Here is a 19,675-nt window from a genome sequence, read left to right as displayed (position 1 = left end):
GCACCATCCGTTTGCTTGCAGTTACAGCAATTACCCCAACTGCTCACCAGTTTTAATACATTCACAAACTCTAATATTCATCACAGCTTTACAAAAATATACATTTACTGTCACGCATTTAGCAACACTAGCTGGTCACAACAATAAAAAAAAAGGATGTACAATCAAAGCCCACTTATGATTCTCAATGGCACTTGAACTGCGGGCAGCACTACAGAATTTGGCCCGATCCCAGACCGTCTTGCTTGACAACGACCATTAGGAGCTGGTAAGAAGAGCCAGATCTGGAACCAGATAATAACACCAGAACAGGCACACAACAGGTCCCAGAGAAAATGACTGTAAGGAAGATAGATGTATTCAACAGCACTTTTCCCTGTGCTCTATTAACTTACCGACCGGTCTAACGTGGCTTATGCCCAGGGACAACCATGTCTATGACTTGTGGCGCTGGGTCTGTCATTTACACCCACAGATATGAATAGAGGCTTCTACAGGCCGCCTGTCTGTTTTGGTGCGAAATTGCCATTGAGGGCTTTTAATGTAGCTAGGGACTTCCAACTTTATTACCAGATTCTTCCCGATTCCTTCTTTAGGATCAGTCAAAGAAAACAGCCCCAGAAAGATGTGCTACTTTGAAATGGCAATTACAGCGACAGAGACGCCCATGTAAACCATAAAGGGATGTCCTCTAACTCTTTGTCTGAACCTGAGTGGGTTTTATATTTTTGGATAGGGAACACCCCTGCTAGCTATAGTAACCTGGCTTTATTCATTTGTAATAGCATGTCACGGTAACCCTCACCATAGTTTATGCTTGGGGCCTTGGGGAAAGCTGTCATTTACTGAATACAAGGGACTCAACTCATCACACTGTTTTTCACATTCTTCACAGCATAACTCCTCCCAGTATTATACTAAACCCTTTCCTATTGGCAGTTTGAAGTTACATTTGGTAAGGGGTGCGTTTGAGTTCAGCTATTCCACAGTTACTCAATAAGCACCGCTGGAGGCAAGGGAGGTTCCTCCTCACACCCCTCTGTGGCTGGGAGTAGTGGTCCGGCCCACCACACTGTAAGGGCGTTGTCCTGCCGGACCGCCGGGGTAGGCGACAACATCACGACGTCAGCCTCGGAGCCAGAGTCGGAGGAATCTCCATCACTGCTGTCCCCCGGAGAAACGAACTGCCGCTGCCCACTGGATGTTACCAGCAGCGGCATGAAGGGGTGGACACTGGAGAGGGGAGAAGGCAGTAACGCGCCAGGTTACGAGTCTGAAAAGATACGGTGTCTGCCAATAACAAAATACAGCTCCGGAAAAAATGAAGGGACCACTGCAACCTTTTTGAGTGAGGAACAGAAGCGTTCAATTTGCAGTGGTCTCTTAATTTTAACCCTTCTGTTCCTCACTCAAAACCTTCCTTTTAGGCTTTTTTGGAAAGGAAAGAAAAAGGTGCAGTGGTCTCGTAATTTTACCCGGAGATGTATAATGTACCTTTGACCTTCATATAAAAATATACCATATCTACAACCTTATTATGACAAAACACTATCAATGACCTTAACACAAAAATTTACCGATGACCTTAATATATCTATGACAAGAAATCAGGTCAACATAAACTGTTCAGGTTTTTTTCTTTCAGCGGTCCTTGTTTAACATTGGTATACCTGATGCCATTAGTACAGTCCCTGTGAGCCTGGAACTGGAGGTGAGGCTGAAGTAGCTCCTCGTTACCATCAGGGGGAGCTGTGAGGGTGTCCCACACTGACACCAAGCCCTCCGTATCGCCAGTCAACAGGTACCGGCCAGATCTACTCACAGACAGACAACAGACAGTAAGACCCATACACAGACAGAACAACAAACTGGCCTATCACTGGTGTTCTTTCTGTTCTACTGTAGGTCTGCTGGACTACTGCAGGCAATAGGCAAAATGTTAGCAGATTTTTTCAGATTTAAAATAAAAACGGTTTATAACAAATAAACAAATTACACATACATTGACAATGTACATCGTTTAAGTTCCATAATCGTATTTAAAAAGCTGCAGATTAACTGAGATCTACTGTACCAGTCAAGTGTCTATCCACTTACCCATTCAATTGAATTTGAATGTTGTTTGCTATCAACTGTTAGTGCTGTTGGGATAAGCTAAGGAGGAACATTGGGATATTTAAGGTAGAGGCTTACGGGTCCAGATCAAAGTAGATACGCTGGTTGGTGGCCACGGTCCTCTTCAAAGAAAACAGAACTTTTCCTGGGTCCCTCAGATCCCAGCACAGAATCTCTGGGTCCTACACACACACACACACACACACACACACAAATTAATCATTCCCGTCACCATTCAAACACCTCAGGGGGTTCAATATCATTACCACTCATAATGAATGGAAGTGCTTGAATTGGCTAGCACTACATTTTGTGCTTTCGAGGCCTGCCACTTCCTTCCATGCGAGCGGCGCGGGCCTGCCCTCACCTTGCGGCCCCCAGTGTACAGGTGCTGTCCGTCGGGTGAGAAGGCCAGGTGCGTGACGCCCCCATGGTGCCGGGGTGGGAGAAGGGCCAGGAGGGAGCCGTCCTGGCAGGAGTAGAGCCCCGCTGTGCGGGAGTAGGAGCCGCAGGCGTAGACAGACTGGCATGGGCTGAACGCCATGCAGGAGATGATGCCAGTCTGACCCGGGCCAAGCTTCTTCACTGCAGAGGACAGGGGGTGCAGTCAGCCTCGAAAACAGATTAGACCCACGTTGATAATATCCACGTGAAGGTTTAGCTATCTATTAGGGACACATATTGGCCCTATGATTTTACTGAGCCTTTCACTCCAAAAAGGCCTTGTTTGTGTGTTAACAGGAAATATGCCTAGAAATAACTGTAACAGCATTGCCTTCAATATTCTGGGATCTAGATGTAATATTCTGGGGAATTTATTTGCATATTAGTGATTGAAAGGTCAGTTGAAAGAAAAGTGAAGTATTCTGTTTGTTTGTTATTTTTTTTTTAGACAAAGAGGTTGCTATTAAATTAAAGACACTATGTCCTCAGGGTTTTTTTTTTTAGTTGTCATGAGTGTCTCCACTCTCCATGGATAAATGTTCACAGTTTTCAGCTCAAAGCACTTCAGACGTGTTTTGTATTGACGCCCAGCCCCCTCCTGAGCTCAGCTCCGGCTCAGCCTTTAATCACATCCACTAACAGTTGGTATCAACAGCAAAGTCTCCAGCTCAAGCACACAATGTTTCAAACGGGGGTTACGAGTCCAAATCCCACTGGGTGTGACTAAGTGGGTTATGGGCCATTTCTGTTTGCACTGCAGGTATAACTAATGGCTTACAACTTCCAGAGAACAATTTTGCATAGTCTGAGATTCTTTGTTAAAATAAAATAAATAACGCACACTGCCTGAGTACAAAGTGATGTATGTATGTATGCCATGTTCACAGACTATAGAAACGCTGATTCATCTTTAACAGGGGCTTTAATAGGTCCCCCTGGGCTCCACTGACCAGCGGTGGGCCTCTCCTCGCAGTCTCGACCGGGCCGGTCCGTGTAAAACACCCTAACGCACTTGTCGAAGCCGCAGTACAGCTGCGACCCATCCGGCGAGAAGCAGAGGGAGTGAGCCGCCGTCAGCTCGTCCAGGTGGTTGTAGGGTCTGAAGCTGGCGCGCAGGTCCCCGTAGAACGCGTCCCAAATATGGACAGGGTTGTCACGGCTACTGCTGGCTATACTGGAGGAGTGAGAGACACACAGGAAAGGGTGACAGAGAGGTGAGGAGGGAAGGGTTGGAAGACGGGCCCTTTCCGTTCATGAGTGCATTTCAGTATTCACATTTCAGTATTCACATTTCAGTATTCACGTCATTTCAGCCTTCTGTCTCTCCAGAAACAGTTTGCTGTTGCTTTGGTGTCCAACACTTCCCTATACTGAAGCTTAATTAGCCAAGAGGAAATGAGCTTGGGTGTCTCAGTGCTGCTCCAACCCAGTGATTCTGTTCTGAACGTTGGGAAACTCCCCATTACAATGGAGCACTACAGCTAGCCTGGACGCCTGCCCAGAAAACAATACAAAGGAGAAAACAGAGGGTTTAGCACATGGCTTCTGCCAGAAGGACAGAAAGAGCGAGGGAGAGAGGCAAAGAGAAAGGAGAGAGATAGAGGGAAGGGAGAGACAGAGGGAGGGGGAGAGGGGGGAGGAGAGCGATTCGACAGACAGAAGCGCTTCAAGAAAAGAACCAAAAACTCCTGCTGAATCTTCAGGCCCTCAACACATGCTTGTAAAAACACAGATGTCAGGTTATTACTCATCCCACCAATCAGATGTTAGGAAATCCCCCAGACACCCACACAACAAGAGTGTCATGACACACTGATGTATTACAAACATCAAGGCTGTGAACCAACGCTCTGTTCATCTGACGGACTCAACTCCACCACTATCAACCAGCACCTGTTCAAACACTCCGGATAGCTTGTATCCACACACACACGCACACGCACACACACCTCGTGTTAGATAATGACCTCCCATTATTCACACTCAGACGATCAGCCCCCCGAATGACCCTGCTCGTTCTTCAATACTCTTTTTTGCGCTGTATTGCTGTGAAGACATGTTTCTTGCTCCATGTAGTTTATGGTTAAAAGCCCCCCCCCCTTCCACACAGGCGTCATGGGATGTTGTTTCCCTGGCTTCTTGGGGTGGACCGAGGCCCACACTGGGCGCTGATCAGAAGAAACATTGGAGGCGGTGAGAAGCGCGGGGGGGTGGGGGGGTTCGTTAGCAGCCTCTACCAGAGTGGCCCATAACAACGGCCACTCACGACTGTAACAGCTGGCGCCACTGATCTCAGCTTGCCACAGCATAGCCCGTGTCGTCGTAATCAAACGGCTTTCGCGTGGCTCGAAAGAAACAAAAACACTGCAAAAAGCACTGCACTCACAAAACACACAGGAGGCAAAAGAAAGACAAAAACCCCAAAGTCTAAAGTCTGGAAATCATGAGGCCCTTTAAAAGCATCTGGAGCCCGTTAACGGCAGCAAGTTCTGTGGGGGGGGGTGATTCATCCTCCAAAACCCTGCAGGACTCAAATAAACGCCACTGACCAGGAATTGACAGGCAAAGGCCAACCCGTCTCAAAGGAAGAAATAATGAGTCTTTCCCAGACCCTACACAGACAACCAAAACAACTAGGCCACGGAAACCAAGTACTAGCACTGATTCTGGGGCACCCGCTGCTTTTTGCTTGCAAGAAGTGTCAGTGATATGAACCTTGGTAAAGTGCCTATGTTAGCACAGCTCTGATATGACCGTGGCTCTAGTACAATGAGGATTTGGATTTAGGCCCTTGCTAAACAGCATCTCTGGTGTGAGCGGCGCTAGCAGAAACAGAGGACAGCTGCTCAACTCACAAGCAGGAGTCTGGGTCCAGGGAGGTCATCTTGGGGTACCAACAGTAGTCATAAACAGTGTCTCCCTCTGCCATCTTGAGCACTGGATTCTGGAGGCAGACATAAGGGGGCAGACATAAGGAGGCAGACATAAGGGGGCAGACATAAGGAGGCAGACATAAGGAGGGAGACATAAGGAGGGAGACATAAGGAGGGAGACATAAGGAGGCAGACATAAGGAGGGAGACATAAGGAGGGAGACATAAGGAGGGAGACATAAGGAGGGAGACATAAGGAGGGAGACATAAGGAGGGCCGTTGATTATTGCTGCGCCACTAGTCACAAGCCAATGATTGACGTAGCTGAACAACTGTAACTGGTGTAAGGACACCTAGTAGTTCAGCAACCAAAACGAACGCCACATGTCGGGGGAAAACTTTGACGCAACGCACATGGAAATGGACATGGGTATTGTCCCCATAGAATACGGATAATGTCCTAGTGTAGTGAAGTAGTTGGGCCGCTGGGTCTCACCATTTCAGTCAGCGCGTCCCATTGGTAGCTGTAGATCTCGGCGGGGAGGTTGTAGACCCGCAGCACATTGTCCGCACTGTTCGTCAGGACACACGAGCCATCCGGAGCCCTGGACAAAAACAAAAAAAGCTCTGTCTTTAAAATAACGATTGATCAAAGGCACTGAAACCTACGAGTCAAAGAAAAGAGTGAGAAGCAGATGCAGGTACTGCTAGAGAACAACGCAGCAGACAAAATGGAGCAGTTATTTTAAGATGCAGTCACCATTTGCAGCCCTTAAGGTAGTTCTCAGGGATGGTGGAATACTCAGCCCAGGAGCCAGTGAGCATCTGGGGGTTCTGGCTGAAATCAAGGTCCAGGCTGAAGGTGAAAGGGAATAACAGTAGGCCATTTGACGTAAGTAACAGACGGATATAGTAAAACACAACAACGCCAACATTATTCACACAATTCGGAAAACCAATTAACTGAAATTAACTGCCGGAATGTCTCTTAAATCTCTTCAAATGTCTGCGTTCTTCACATAATACTCTTATGGAGAAAAAAAATTTGAATCGTAAAAAGCTTAATGCACTTTTGTCCTTCACTGGGGGTTTGAGCGGATTCGTCGCTCTCCTGTACTTCTTCCACTTTCTCCTCTTCGCTGTCACGCATGGCTTGACCCTCACACGGACCTCCGCTCGAAAGGCACTCCGCAGTTTCCTCGCTCTCCTTCAGCTCACCTGGCTGAGAGGCCTCTGTAACAGACAGACAGACATCATGAGTTTTACTACATACAATACGGTCCAAATATAGACCATAGTAGCAACCCCTAGATGTCCACACTCTTCTGCTCTTGCATTTATTATTCACAAGCAACCACGAAGCGCACAAAGTCATTATTTGAATCAGCATTGATCACTGCCCATAAACCGCAACACGCCGTCTGCTGGACAGAACGGGGCATCGACTATCACGGGCCTTCAACCGGGTTCTACGCGACTCTAGGTCAAGAAAGGGTCAAGAAGACAAGATTACTGCGGACCCCTCCCACCACAGTCACCACAGTCAGACTCTCCTCAGGCAGAAAGGCAGTAAGGCTTAAAACACCATGAAGTGCTGCCCGAGCAGATTCTTTCCCTATGCTGTGGTCCTAAGAAACCAACCATGTGTCCAGGACAGACCAATAAGACTGTGCTCCCAAATCAAGACACCTCCAAACTGGTAAATAGATAGCTGGACTATAGCGCTCTGAAAACCCTGTTTGTCTTCCTGTGACTAAATGGATTCACATCCTGGAACTGTAAATGTGTACATCAACCTGCTATCCATGTATAGGTTATACTCAGCACTCATCCCAATATATTATAGGCTGAATTATATTGCCGAAGTGCAATTGTACTTAGTGAATTAGGATGACTTGGTTTCTGTTTGACATATTTACAGAGATATTCTGTTTTTTTCAAAAAGGTTTTTACAAAGTTTGCAAATCAAACATTTACTGAAATCGATGGTACACTAGTGAAGTGTTCAAAAGACACTTAGTGGTAAAACAATTTGTCACCAGTAAATACTGTACCTCCATCTTGGATCAGTTCAGCCAGGTTCTCCTGCCCCTCTCCTGCTTTTTCTCTGGGTGTCTCTGGGAGGTCTAGGGTAAGACTCAAACCCTCTTCACTAAGCCTGGGCTGCTTCGCTGCTGGAGGGGCCTCTTCCTCCAGAGTCTCCCTCAACTTCTGGCCGTCGTCCGAGGGTAGAAGTGGGGTTGATTGAGGAGGTTCACCATCCATCTCGGCATCCTGACCAACGCCTGCCACGCACCCAGTTTCACCACTCTCTACGGAACCAGACATCTCTCTTAGGTTTACCTATCCCTCTGTACCTCTTAAATCTTATTTTCCCTTGGTGTCTCGGTGCTGTGTCGTATCTGTCTCCCTGGTGATCTGCCAGTGTCAGACGTTGGTGTGGTAGGTGCTACTAGGATAGTGCTTCTTCCTGCAGGGTGGATTTTTTCGTCTGAGGCAGGATGGGAACATTACAGCACCCACAAGACACTGGAGAAATGGGACGGGGAGAATGAATGTGAAGCACACATACAATTTTAATTAAAAAAAAGATCTGATTGAACAACCCAGCACAAACGAGAACAATACGCCTAGCAGTATAATTATAATGATACGTATTTAATGTAGGACTCCTGAAATGACGGCTAGTTCCCCATCTAAGGCTGGCTAAACTACAAATCATTGGCTACAGATGAACAGCTAGCTAGCTAATGTAGCTACCTGTTCACTTCAGCTTCCCGCCTCACTTTTTCTGGCTATTAAAAGCCTCTTGCTCTTCTGCAAAGTGAAAGACAAAACTGCCCTTGTTCAAATCGTGTCTTCGAATGACATTCGAGATTTTCTAGAACCGCACGCTGGACTTGGATAGCAGCAGTTACGAAGTCATGCTACAAATTTGTAAACACAGGAGGCCGCCATGACACATTCTCTGGTGGAGGCGCGTTCACAACGTAGATCTGAAAACTGGTGCGCTTTCATAACATCTGTGAACTCGAAGTTGAACAGCGAGTAGAAAAAACGTGTTGAAAGGTCGTCATACTACGAATTCACAACAAAAAACATTTGACCGAAACGGACAGCACGCAGTTTCTCAAAGGAAGACAGAAATAGCAACTGTATTTATTTTTTTAGCTATTATTACAATGCTCAAAACGTTTATTGATTCAGTTGTTTTCAACTATTTATGAGACTTGAGAACATTTTATAGGGATCAGAGCATTCCTCTATTCAAAATATTTCCAGATCCTTGAGGTCCTTCATGGACTGCACGCTTCGATTCAAATCACAGATTTTTTATGTAAAAAAAATAATAATGTTTTACATTAAAGAAACATAAATTACACTAAATACAGTGGGACAAGTAGTTTTGAATAGCAGATTTAGCACCGTGTTTATTACAGTTGTTCTCAGAAAAATTCAGCCACCTACTTTTCCACATTTTATTGTGTTGCAACATGAAATCAAAATTAATTTAGTTAATCTCAGTTAGAGTCTGCCAGAAAGCATGCGGTAGACTCTGAGACGAAGACTGCGGTGAAGTTTTAGATTGTCATTACATAAGTGTATACGATGTTGCACAGCCTTTATTTACCCATATTTTTACCGAGCATAAAGTTAGCTAGCTACGGACAGGGGCGCAGCCAACTGATATAAACATTCGGAGCTTAGCCCAAACCTAGGGTGGTCCGGGGGCATGCTTCCCCGGTGGAGATTCTTTTTCCCAATTACGTCAGCTAAATGCACTATTTTTCAGGCTGTTTGAGATAATAGAATGCCTAAAATTCTATACACTATCTGGGAAAATGATGATAGATGATAAATAGTAAAAAAATAAAAATAAAACACCCAGTAGAGCCTACAACCTATTTTGTATTTAATTGTTCTCCAGCTGTAGTGAATCCAAAACACCAAAAATGTTAAGAATGACTCATTTTCACCCCTGGCAACTAAAAGGAGGCAACCATTATCTGACTATTTTTAAGTTAGGTAAAATTGGAATTTGGTGTAAACATCATTACTAATCTTAAGAGTTCAGTTCTGTTTAGGTTGTGCTTAGCTGATAAATTTGCTACATCAGAATCCATGAAATGGAAAAAAGAACAATTGAAGCTTTAACTGCACAACAAGGTTTATCGTGTATTTTTAAACAATACACAAGTAATAATAATGTAATTTAATAAAACAATAAAATTCTGTTTTAATAAGACCTGTGACCTGTCTTATTATTAAATATGTATACTTTTTGTTTAGAATTTCTGCATTAAATATAGATGATATTGTGTAATATGTTACCATCCATCCATCATCTTCCGCTTATCCGGGGCCGGGTTGCGGGGGCAGCAGTCTAAGCAGGGATGCCCAGACATCCCTCTCCCCAGACACTTCCTGTAGCTCTTCCGGGGGGACACCGAGGCGTTCCCAGGCCAGCCGGGAGACATAGTCCCTCCAGCGTGTCCTAGGTCTTCCCCGGGGTCTCCTCCCGGTGGGACGGGACCGGAACACCTTCCCAGGAAGGCGTTCCGGAGGCATCCGAAACAGATGCCCAAGCCACCTCAGCTGACCCCTCTCGATGTGGAGGAGCAGCAGCTCTACTCTGTAATATGTTACAGTAAAATAATAATGCGTTGTCCAAAAAGCTTACATATAAAATTGTGGACAGTGAAATTCATTTAATTAGCAATACTCTGCTGCTACTATTTATTCATTATTACTGTTCACCATAACAATTCCTTTAATTATGTAAATACTAATACGTTTATTACATTATTACAGGCGCATCTAAAAAAAATGAATATTGTGGAAAAGGTCATTGTGCTGCACCACCAGAACAAGAATGACAGATTAAATTATTTTTTTAGTTTTGATTATTTGTTCTAAAAATCTAATACATTTGTATTGGAGTTTTGATTTACATGAGCTGAAAGCCCTTATCATCAAGCCCTTATATTCTTCATTTCAATAGCTCCAACAATATATATGCCATGATTATAAAAAGTACATATTCTTGATCAGGGGAGCGTGAGGAACAATGCACACCTTTTATTTTGTATAGAACAAGAATATTCTATGTTCCATAATTTACATAAATATACATCTAAACATGCAGTGACTAATAAGTGTGGTGGGACAAACACAGGGTCTTGCAGGATGTGCTAGGTAACCAGCAGATTGTAGACAAACTGTGGGACTTCATTATGATAAAAGCAATTTACAGCTTTGAATACATTTTACCACAGTAGTACAGTACCAGTTAATCAATAATATTTGGACAATGATTGTTTTTTTGACTCTATATTTCAGCACTTCGGATTTCAAATTATACAGTGACTGTGAGTTTTAATTTGTTTTAATTTGAGGGCATTTTGATGAACCATTAAGAAATTACAATATCCTTTTGTAAAAAGTCCCTATATTTTTGAGTGCCAAGAGCATTTGAACACTTGGATTCATAGCCATTTCTTATTGGGAAGGTTTTTGCAGAGCTGTCAATGTCCACACTACCTAATCCTAACTTGATCTTTGAAGGTGGCGTCTCGAGCTATCGATATCTGCAAGTCTAGACAACAAAATGATCTACGGTCGAATCTTATTCGATACGTCTCTAAAAAAGTACATAATGTAAACATTATTAAGGGAGCATACATTTGACGGTGGTCCATGTTAGGTCTATGAGCTGGGTCTTCCTGCCACGGTATAATGCTACAGATCCGATTGAGTTTTATTTTTCTGTGGAGACTTAAAGGACACATAATTCTCTATGTACGTAAACTAATGATAACATCTAGCTCAATGACACTCATAGTACCTCAAACTGAGAAGAAAATAGTTAATTAACTGAAGTAAACCGACCATAACGACAACCTAAGTGTTTCCAGCTTCGACCATAAGATCAAAATGGACGTAAGTGGAAAAGTAAAACTCAAAATAACTAGGTTGTTCACACAAACTTTAAAAGCAAGCCAGTTGAAACTGAAACTCATTGGACATAATTTGGAATTTCACAGAAATGTAAACATTTAAACTCTTCAGTGAGATTTAACGTGAATCAAATGTTTATTTCAGTCAATGAAATGTAAATACTGTATTGCTATACAGCAGCAAAATTAACAACCATGACATTTCTTGTCATAGAAATGTTTTATATTTATATGTTTTATAATTTATATTTTTGCTGCTAGGCAGGTTTGCCAGCTAGAAAATGGCCCGTGATGGGCACAACACTGCCTGATGGCTACGACGCTTCTTCCCACTCTTCTCTACTACTCTGTTAGCCAAAAGCACATAAATAAAATCCATGGTCCTAGCTGCCCATTACACTGAGTTCTATGGCTACGCCTCCAAAGAAGCTTTCAAAGACAGTTCTAAATTGAATTAAATGGAAAGACAATTGATGGAATAGCAACAACACATTCAAAGCCATCGTTAAATGCATTTTATTTAATTATGTTTGTTCTCTTCAAACAAAAACCTAACTATTTACACTAAGTTGTTCTTTTTACGATTGCATTTGTTTTCATTATGTTACGATATCATTTATTACTAAAACATTGCATATGTTTAAGCTTTGGAACAGAGCTGACTGGGTGAAAAAGGGAAGCTATGTAATTTGATCAAAATCTGTTAAATTAGCTCTGCAAGTTAAGTCAATTAACCCTATATTTCTTAATGAAATTCACATCAAAAGGCATGCATGACTAAGCCAAAACATCACTAACTTCCACAGAAAACATAATTGATCATATTTCATAACAGAAAAAACCGAAACATTTTAACATCTAAAATTAAGAGACCCCTGCAAAATTGGTTTGATTATTCATAGTTAAGTTTGGGTAAAGTGAAAATTTTTGTTTTATTCTATTAACTACTGACAACATTATACCTAAATTCCAAATAAAAATAGAGTACTTGTTGAAAACGGGTCAAAATAACCAAAGAAATATACATTGTTTTCAGACCTCAAATTAATATTCATTTTCCAACTACAAAATACTTATGTTTTAACTTAGGAAGAGTTCAAGTAGCTCAGCTTTGTGTGATGGCTTGTGACCATCCATCTTCCTCTTGATCAAATTCTAGAGGTTTTCAATGGGTTCAGGTCTGGAGATTGGGCTGGCCATGACAGGGTCTTGATCTGGTGGTCCTCCATCCACACCTTAATTGACCTGGTTGTGTGGAATGGAGAATTGTCCCGCTGGAAAAACCAATTCATTGTCATAGCAGAAGGAAGCAGGTGTTCTTCCAGGATAACCTTGTACTTGGCTTGATTCATGCGTCCTTCACAAGGACAAATCTGCCCGATTCCAGCCTTGCTGAAGCATCCCCAAGATCATCACCGATCCTCCACCAAATTTCACAGCGGGTGCGAGACACTGTGGCTTGTAGGCCTCCAGGTGGGCAAAGCTGAAAAACTGACTCATCAGTGATTACCTTACTCCATTCCTCTACGGTCCAATCCTTATGGTCTTTTGCAAACTTCAACCTGACTCTTCTTTGCTTCTCATTGCTGAATGGCTTTTTTCTACCTTTGCAGCTCTGTCCCTCTGAGCCTGTTTCGAACCGTCCTCGCCGTGCACTTCACCCCAGCTGCTGATGGCCATTCTTTTTGTAGGTCACTTGATTGGTTGTTGAGTAGCATTCAAATGAGTTGACGGTCATCTCGGTCAGTAGACAGTAGTTTTCACCCTCTGCCAGTCTGTAGCATTAATGTCCCCAATGTCTGTTGCTTGACCTTGTTCTTATAAACCACTGTCATTTACATTTTCAGGATGGAAGCAACCTGACTCTCACTGTATCCCTCTGCCAGTAAAGCCAGAATTGAATCCTTCTTTTCCTCACTGAAATATTTTCTTTTCAACTCTTTTGTCATTACCTTTGAGGTACTACTTGCACTGTTTTTGCCATCCACCTGGTCCTATTGTAAGAGGATAATGATGACCACAGTAGTGGTTTTTATACTTTTCCTTGTTAGATTAGATTTGGTTAATGTAATCACCTAATCAGTGCCTCATTAAGTAAAATGAGGTGTGCCTGTGTTGGTATTTAACAGACACTGGAATGGAATGGCTGCCGTACGTGTAGATATGCTGATTTAAGTGGTCTTTTAATTTTTTCCAGAGCTGTATATATTTTGTTTGGGGGGGGGGGTATACACATTCAATATTTTCCCTTTTTCCTTTTAAAATGGATAACATACATATGTAAATGTATTTGGCATACCTACATTTGTCATTCAATATTTGGAATTCCTGTTGATATTTCACCAGCATTTTATATATTTTTCTCCGCAAATGCAAATAGACAAATCCATTATAAACTGCATAAATGGTCTAAATACTTAACAAAACGGCCTCTCAAACAAACTTGTGATGAAACCTGAGTGAGTAAATCACCAATACAACAATCTTAGCCAGAAAACAGTAAGCTAATTGTCTCAAATATTTATTACAATCTACTAAACAACAAGTCAAAAAATATCTCCTGTATTTTAAAAAGTAGCCCTGTATTTCAATATTTGTCGCTCAAATCAATCTGGAAATAAAACCAAAATATGGTGCTGTCATAACTTGTCCTGCAGCTGCTATCAGGGTTCATTTGGGTTAACTATCCCTTTCAAATCAAGTCTCAAACTCCTGCTCATTGCTTCCTAATAGTTCCTACCGAATGGATACATAATGGTAGGTAACATGTCAGGTCGTTTGTTTTAAGGGACTGATTTCAATATGCCTCTCCCAGTCAGCTCAGCTCCGTACAATATAGGCTCTGGACTCCTTGTTCCTCAGCCTGCATCTTCAGCTACATGTATAGGCGTTTAAAAAGAGGATATCTGAACAGTGTCACTCACGCTTTGTAAAAAGGCAAACTGTCACCGTTATCATAACTGCCTTCATTATTATGGTTTGCCCTACAGTTCTACTTTGTAGTTTACATGCGTGGTATACGCTAGATGGAAACAACAGTACTGTTAGTCATTAACACATCGTCCCTCTTCCCTTCGCATGCTAGTAGTTCTTAGGTTCTCCTGCTCACTTCCTCTCTTACTGGTTATTTATATATATATATATGTTGGTGTGTTTATGTGTGTGTTTGTGTGTGTGTCATACTAGGTGGATCTGTACAGTTAAGGCAGGTTGAAGAGAGAAAGTAAAAGAAACCAGATAATAAAAAACACTTCTACATTATTAACATGTGTATGGTATTAACCTTTCTGGATCTCAATTTGTGTGTGTGAGAGAGTAACTTTTAGTTAAGTGCATACATGTGGTCCTAGAAAAGAGCCTGTCCGTTTGAGCAAATGTCATTGCAATTTCTTAACCAGAATCCATCGGTCTGTAAATCTCCAAGGTGTGGGTGTGTGTTTTGTGTTCGTCTTCATTGCTCCAGTTCCTCTGCGTTTGCAGGTAATGTTGTTCCTGCCTGGTTAGGGCAGAGAGGAAGACCACACTGGGGATCTTCTCTGCTTCCAGCAGAGGGCAGCTGGGAGGTTCCTGCAGAAAGAGCAGGGAGACAAAGAGGGAAAAACTTACAGATAAAACTGAAAAATGTAAATGTATTAAGCAAAATACACTCCAAATATTGACTAACAAAGGAGAATTAAGAATTGAGTTCCACACAAGGATGCATTTACACAGACAGACAATTCATGTCTTGATCTTACTCCACTCCTCTATGGTCCAATCCTTATGGTCTTTTGCAAACTTCAGCCTGGCTCTTCTTTGCTTCTCATTGACGAAGGGCTTTTTTCTAGATGTGCATGACTTCAGGCCTGCCCGTAGGAGCCTGTTTCGAACCGTCCTCGCTGAGCACTTTACCCCAGCTGCTGTTTGCCATTCTTTTTGTAGGTCACTTGATGTCATCCTACGGTTGTTGAGTGACATTCGAATGAGTTGACGGTCATTTCGGTTAGTGGAAAGTCGTTTTCGCCCTCTGCCAGTCTGTAGCTTTGTTGTCCCCAATGTCTGTTGCTTGACCTTGTTCTTATGAACCGCCGTCTTTGAAATTTTCAGGATGGAAGCAACCTGACGCTCACTGAATCCCTCTGCCAGTAAAGCCAGAATTGAACCCTTCTTTTCCTCACTCAAAGCTTTTCTTTTCAACTCTTCTGCCATGCTGAATTGTTATTTTTTTTATTCAAATAACCTTTGAGAAACTACTTGCACTGTTTTGCCATCCACCTGGTCCTATTGCAAGAGATGACCACAGCAGTGTTTTTACACTTTTCCTCGTTAAATTAGATTTGGTTCAGGTAATCACCTAATCAGTACCTCATTACGTAAAACGATGTGTGTCTATTGGAATTTAACAGACACTGGAATGGAATGGCTGACATGCATGTAGAGATGCTCATTCAAGAAAAATTAGGAGTGGTCTCTTAATTTTTTCTAGAGCTGTATACAAAATATCTCATTGAACAACCCACCACAAACGAGACCAATACGCCTAACAGTAGGATACGTATTTAATGTACAACTCCTGAAATGGCGGCTAGTTCACCATCTAAGGCTGGCTAAACTACAAATAATTGGTTACAGATGGACAGCTAGCTAGCTAATGTAGCTACCTGTTTGCTTTAGCTACCCGCCTCACTTTTTCTGGCTATTAAAAGCCTCTTGCTCTTCTGCAACGTGAAAGACGAAACTGTCCTTGTTCAAATTGTGTCTTCGAATGACATTCGAGATTTTCTAGAACCGCACGCTGGACTTGGATAGCAGCAGTTACGAAGTCATGCTACGAATCTCTACACAGGGGAGACTGCCACGACGCATTCTCTGGTGGTCGCGCGTTCAGAACAACTCAGATCTGAAAACTAGTGCTGCTTTCAACATAACTGGGAACTCGGAAAACTCACACCTATGACGTCAGCGCTTTCAAGACACCTGGGAACTCGAAGTTGAACAACGAGTGGGAAAAACGTGTGGAACACGAATTCACAACAAAAAACATTTGACAGAAACGGACGGAGTGATCGCAGGACGTTTCTCAGATGAAGACAAATAGCCACTGTATTTTTAGCTATTAGCTATTGTTACATTGCTCAAAACGTTCAGAGTCAATTGTTTTCACCCCCACCATAAAAAGATATGAGCTTTTCTTATATTTATTTATGAGACTTGAGAACATTTTAACGGGATCTTAGAGCATTCCTCTATTCAAAAATATGTCCAGATCCTTGTGATCCTTCTTGGACTGCCTGCTTCGATTCGAACCGAACTGAGATATTAAGAGTCCAATTGGAATAATAAATACATTTCTCTGGGCTAAATCCAGAGTATATTTGATTTTAGACTAGGTCAGAAGTATGACCAGGTGGACAAGGACAGGAACAGCAACGGTCCCCCCAAACCAGGTAATCCGCAGGTGTGGACCAGGACCTCATCTCCTTCTAAAATGTCAAATTGGAGGAAACTGAGAAAAGTTAGTAGTACATCCCTCATGTCCCCCAGCACAATAATATAGCAGCGTAACACCTTGGAAACTGAGACGGGGGGGTCCGGTGACACTGTGGCCCTACCCGGGGGAGGCCCCGGACAGGGCCCAACAGGCAGGAAATCAATCCAACCACATTGCCAGGCATCAACCAAAGGGACACCAACCAACCGCATCCCCCCTGAATGAGGGCCGAGTATTGCTAGCAGCGTACAGCCCAACTGCACAAGTGCGCAATAGAGAGTCAACAACAAGCCAGTGACTCTTCCCCCGAAGGGCATTGGAGGGAGGGCATCCCAGGGTCGACGAGGGCCCACCTGGCAAGACACCTGGCAAGACGAAGTGGAAGAAGCTATGTTCCATAATTTACATATAAATATACAAATATACTAAACATGCAGTGACTAGTAAGTGTAGTGGGACAAACACAGGGTCTTGCAGGATGTGCTAGGTAACCAGCAGATTGTAGACAAACTGTGGGACTTCATTATGATAAAAGCAATTTACAGCTTCGAATACATTTTACCACAGTAGTACAGTACCAGGTAATCAATAATATTTGGACAATTATTGTTTTTTTGGCTTTAAATTTCAGCACTTCGGATTTCAAATTATATAGTGACTGTGAGTTTTAATTTGAGGGCATTTTGATGGATGAACCATTAAGAAATGACAATATCCCTTTGTAAAATGTCACACCATTTCTAAATCCCAAGAGCATTTGAACACTTGAATTTATAGCCATTTCTTATTGAGAATGTGTTTTCGTTGTTAGTACTTACTACTAATAGAGCCGTCAATGTCCACACTACCTAATCCTAACCTGATTTTGGAACGTCTCGAGCTATCGATATCTCCAAGTTTACACAACAAAGGGATCTAACGTTGAGTCTTATTCGGTACGTTTCTAAAAAAGTGCATAATGTAAACATTATGACGGGCTTGGAGCACCACTGAGGTGGGAGCATATACATTTTCATGCTACAAAGAAATGTTTCCACTTGACAGTGGACCCCAGTTAGGCCAATGAGCTGGTGGCGCCTGGCCCGGTATAATGCTGCAGATCCGATTGAGTTTTATTGTTCTGTGGAGGCTTAAAGGGACACGGAATTCTGTTTGTACGTAAACTAATGATAACATCTGGCTCAGACACTCATAGTACCTCAAACCGAGGAGAATAAAGTTGATTAACTCAAGTAAACCGGCCATAACGACAACCTAAGTGTTTCCAGTTTCGACCATAAGAGCGAAATGGACATAAGTGGAAAAGTAAAACTCAATAACTAGGTTGTTCACACTTACTTTAAAATCAAGCCAGTTGATAATTAAACTCATTGGACATCATATGGAATTTCACAGAAATACTTACAATAAACTATACCATAAAAAACATTACATTTAAACTCTTCAGTGAGATTTAACGTGAATCAAATGTATATTTCAGTCAATTAAATGTAAATACTTGGAAGTGCTATACAGCAGCAAAAATTACATTTAAAAGAATAAAAACCATGAGTTATCTTGTCATAGAAATGTTTAACCCTTGTGCGCCCCTCAAATGTACTACCCTTTGGACACCTTCGTGGACAAAAGTGTACACGTACAATAAACCGACATAAAACATTTATACATTAATATTTTTTCCAGCTTTTTTTTCCATAAATCTCTTAAACAACTTGAAACCTGCTCAAAACAACCAAACATTCAATCATTTTCAGGATTTTAACCCTTTAAATGCCAGCTTGATTGTTTGAATTACCTCATTATTACAAAAAATCATTAAAAACATTATATTTTCCATTTAATAAATAGTAGGGGCTTGGGGCTTTGGTCGTGATTTGAGTCTTGGATATGTCAAATATTTGCAACAAAATTTACTTGATTGCATTAGTATATTTTATGTAGTGCCAGATACTCCCTCTGGACACCTTCGTGGACAAAAATGTCCCATTGACTTCCATTAAAAACACTTTTATCTCACTGCCTTTAGAGTATAAAACCATGCATTCTGTAATGTAAGCATTTAAATTTGATGACATTTTGACTGTATTCCATCACACACACACACACGCACGCGCACACACATACGCACACACACAAAAACTCTTCTACCAGATTCAACCATTTTCCCATTGTAGGCCAATGGAAGAAATTATTGTATTATTGTGTGTGTTTGCGTGTATGTGTGTGGTGGAATACAGTCAAATATCACTACTTTTCTTCAAAATGGAATGCTTACATTACAGAATGCATGGTTTTATACTCTAATGGCAGTGAGATCTTTTTTTTTTTTTTAATGGAAGTCAATGGGACATTTTTGTCCACGAAGGTGTCAAGAGTGTGCAAAATTCATAAACAGAGTATGAAAGACATGAAAGTTAAAGACATTGGATTCCAAATATTTAACAAAAAAGAAGAGTTCTGCCAAAAAATCATGCCCCTAGCTGCAACACAGACAAAATGATTCCCAAATAAAAAAAATAAAAAAAAAGTGAGAAAAATTTACAAAAATGCCTGAGGGGCACACAAGGGTTAAGGCCGATTTATATCTTTGCTGCTAGGCAGGCTTGCCAGCTAGAAAATGGCCCGTGCTGGGCACAACAGCACTGCCTGATGGCTACGATGCTTCTTCCCACTCTTCTCCACTTCTCTGTTAGCCAAAATCACATGAATAAAATCCATGGTCCTTGCTGCCCATTACATGGAGTTCTATGGCTACGCCTCCAAAGAAGCTTTCAAAGACAGTTCTAAATTGAATTAAATGGAAAGACAATTGATGGA

General features: G+C 42.1%; 1 protein-coding gene and 1 long non-coding RNA gene across 2 annotated transcripts; both read right to left on the bottom strand.

Annotated features, from left to right (window-relative positions):
* Positions 1–6: 6 nt before the first annotated feature.
* wrap53 (WD repeat containing, antisense to TP53) lies at positions 7–8,512 on the bottom strand. The gene is made up of 11 exons (XM_010903453.5): positions 8,192–8,512; positions 7,486–7,960; positions 6,502–6,664; positions 6,192–6,287; positions 5,928–6,036; positions 5,415–5,503; positions 3,510–3,733; positions 2,483–2,700; positions 2,194–2,297; positions 1,671–1,814; positions 7–1,233 (listed from the first exon to the last, which is right to left on the bottom strand). Exons 2-11 carry the CDS (start codon positions 7,757–7,759, stop codon positions 990–992), a joined length of 1,665 nt encoding a protein of 554 aa, XP_010901755.2. The 5' UTR covers positions 7,760–7,960; positions 8,192–8,512; the 3' UTR covers positions 7–989.
* A 5,381-nt stretch (positions 8,513–13,893) lies between these two features.
* Positions 13,894–15,317, bottom strand: LOC117593918. Its single transcript, XR_004575374.1, has 2 exons — positions 15,126–15,317; positions 13,894–14,955 (listed from the first exon to the last, which is right to left on the bottom strand). It is a non-coding gene; the product is annotated as an uncharacterized LOC117593918 (long non-coding RNA).
* Between the last annotated feature and the right edge of the window lie 4,358 nt (positions 15,318–19,675).

The sequence above is a fragment of the Esox lucius genome, chromosome 24 (genome assembly GCF_011004845.1).
Source record: "Esox lucius isolate fEsoLuc1 chromosome 24, fEsoLuc1.pri, whole genome shotgun sequence".
In the NCBI taxonomy this organism is placed as follows: Eukaryota; Metazoa; Chordata; class Actinopteri; order Esociformes; family Esocidae; genus Esox; species Esox lucius.
Note: the sequence above shows the minus strand (reverse complement) of the source record. Positions and strands in the feature narration are given on the sequence as shown.

Excerpts from the sequence above, each read along its gene's own strand:
- wrap53 (XM_010903453.5), bottom strand. The coding sequence starts at position 7,759 with ATGTCTGGTTCCGTAGAGAGTGGTGAAACTGGGTGCGTGGCAGGCGTT. Across the intron at positions 6,288-6,501 it reads ACCCCCAGTGAAGGACAAAA|CCTGGACCTTGATTTCAGCC; the intron begins GTGCATTAAGCT and ends TTTCACCTTCAG. Across the intron at positions 6,037-6,191 it reads TACCTTAAGGGCTGCAAATG|GGCTCCGGATGGCTCGTGTG; the intron begins GTGACTGCATCT and ends GTTTTTGTCCAG.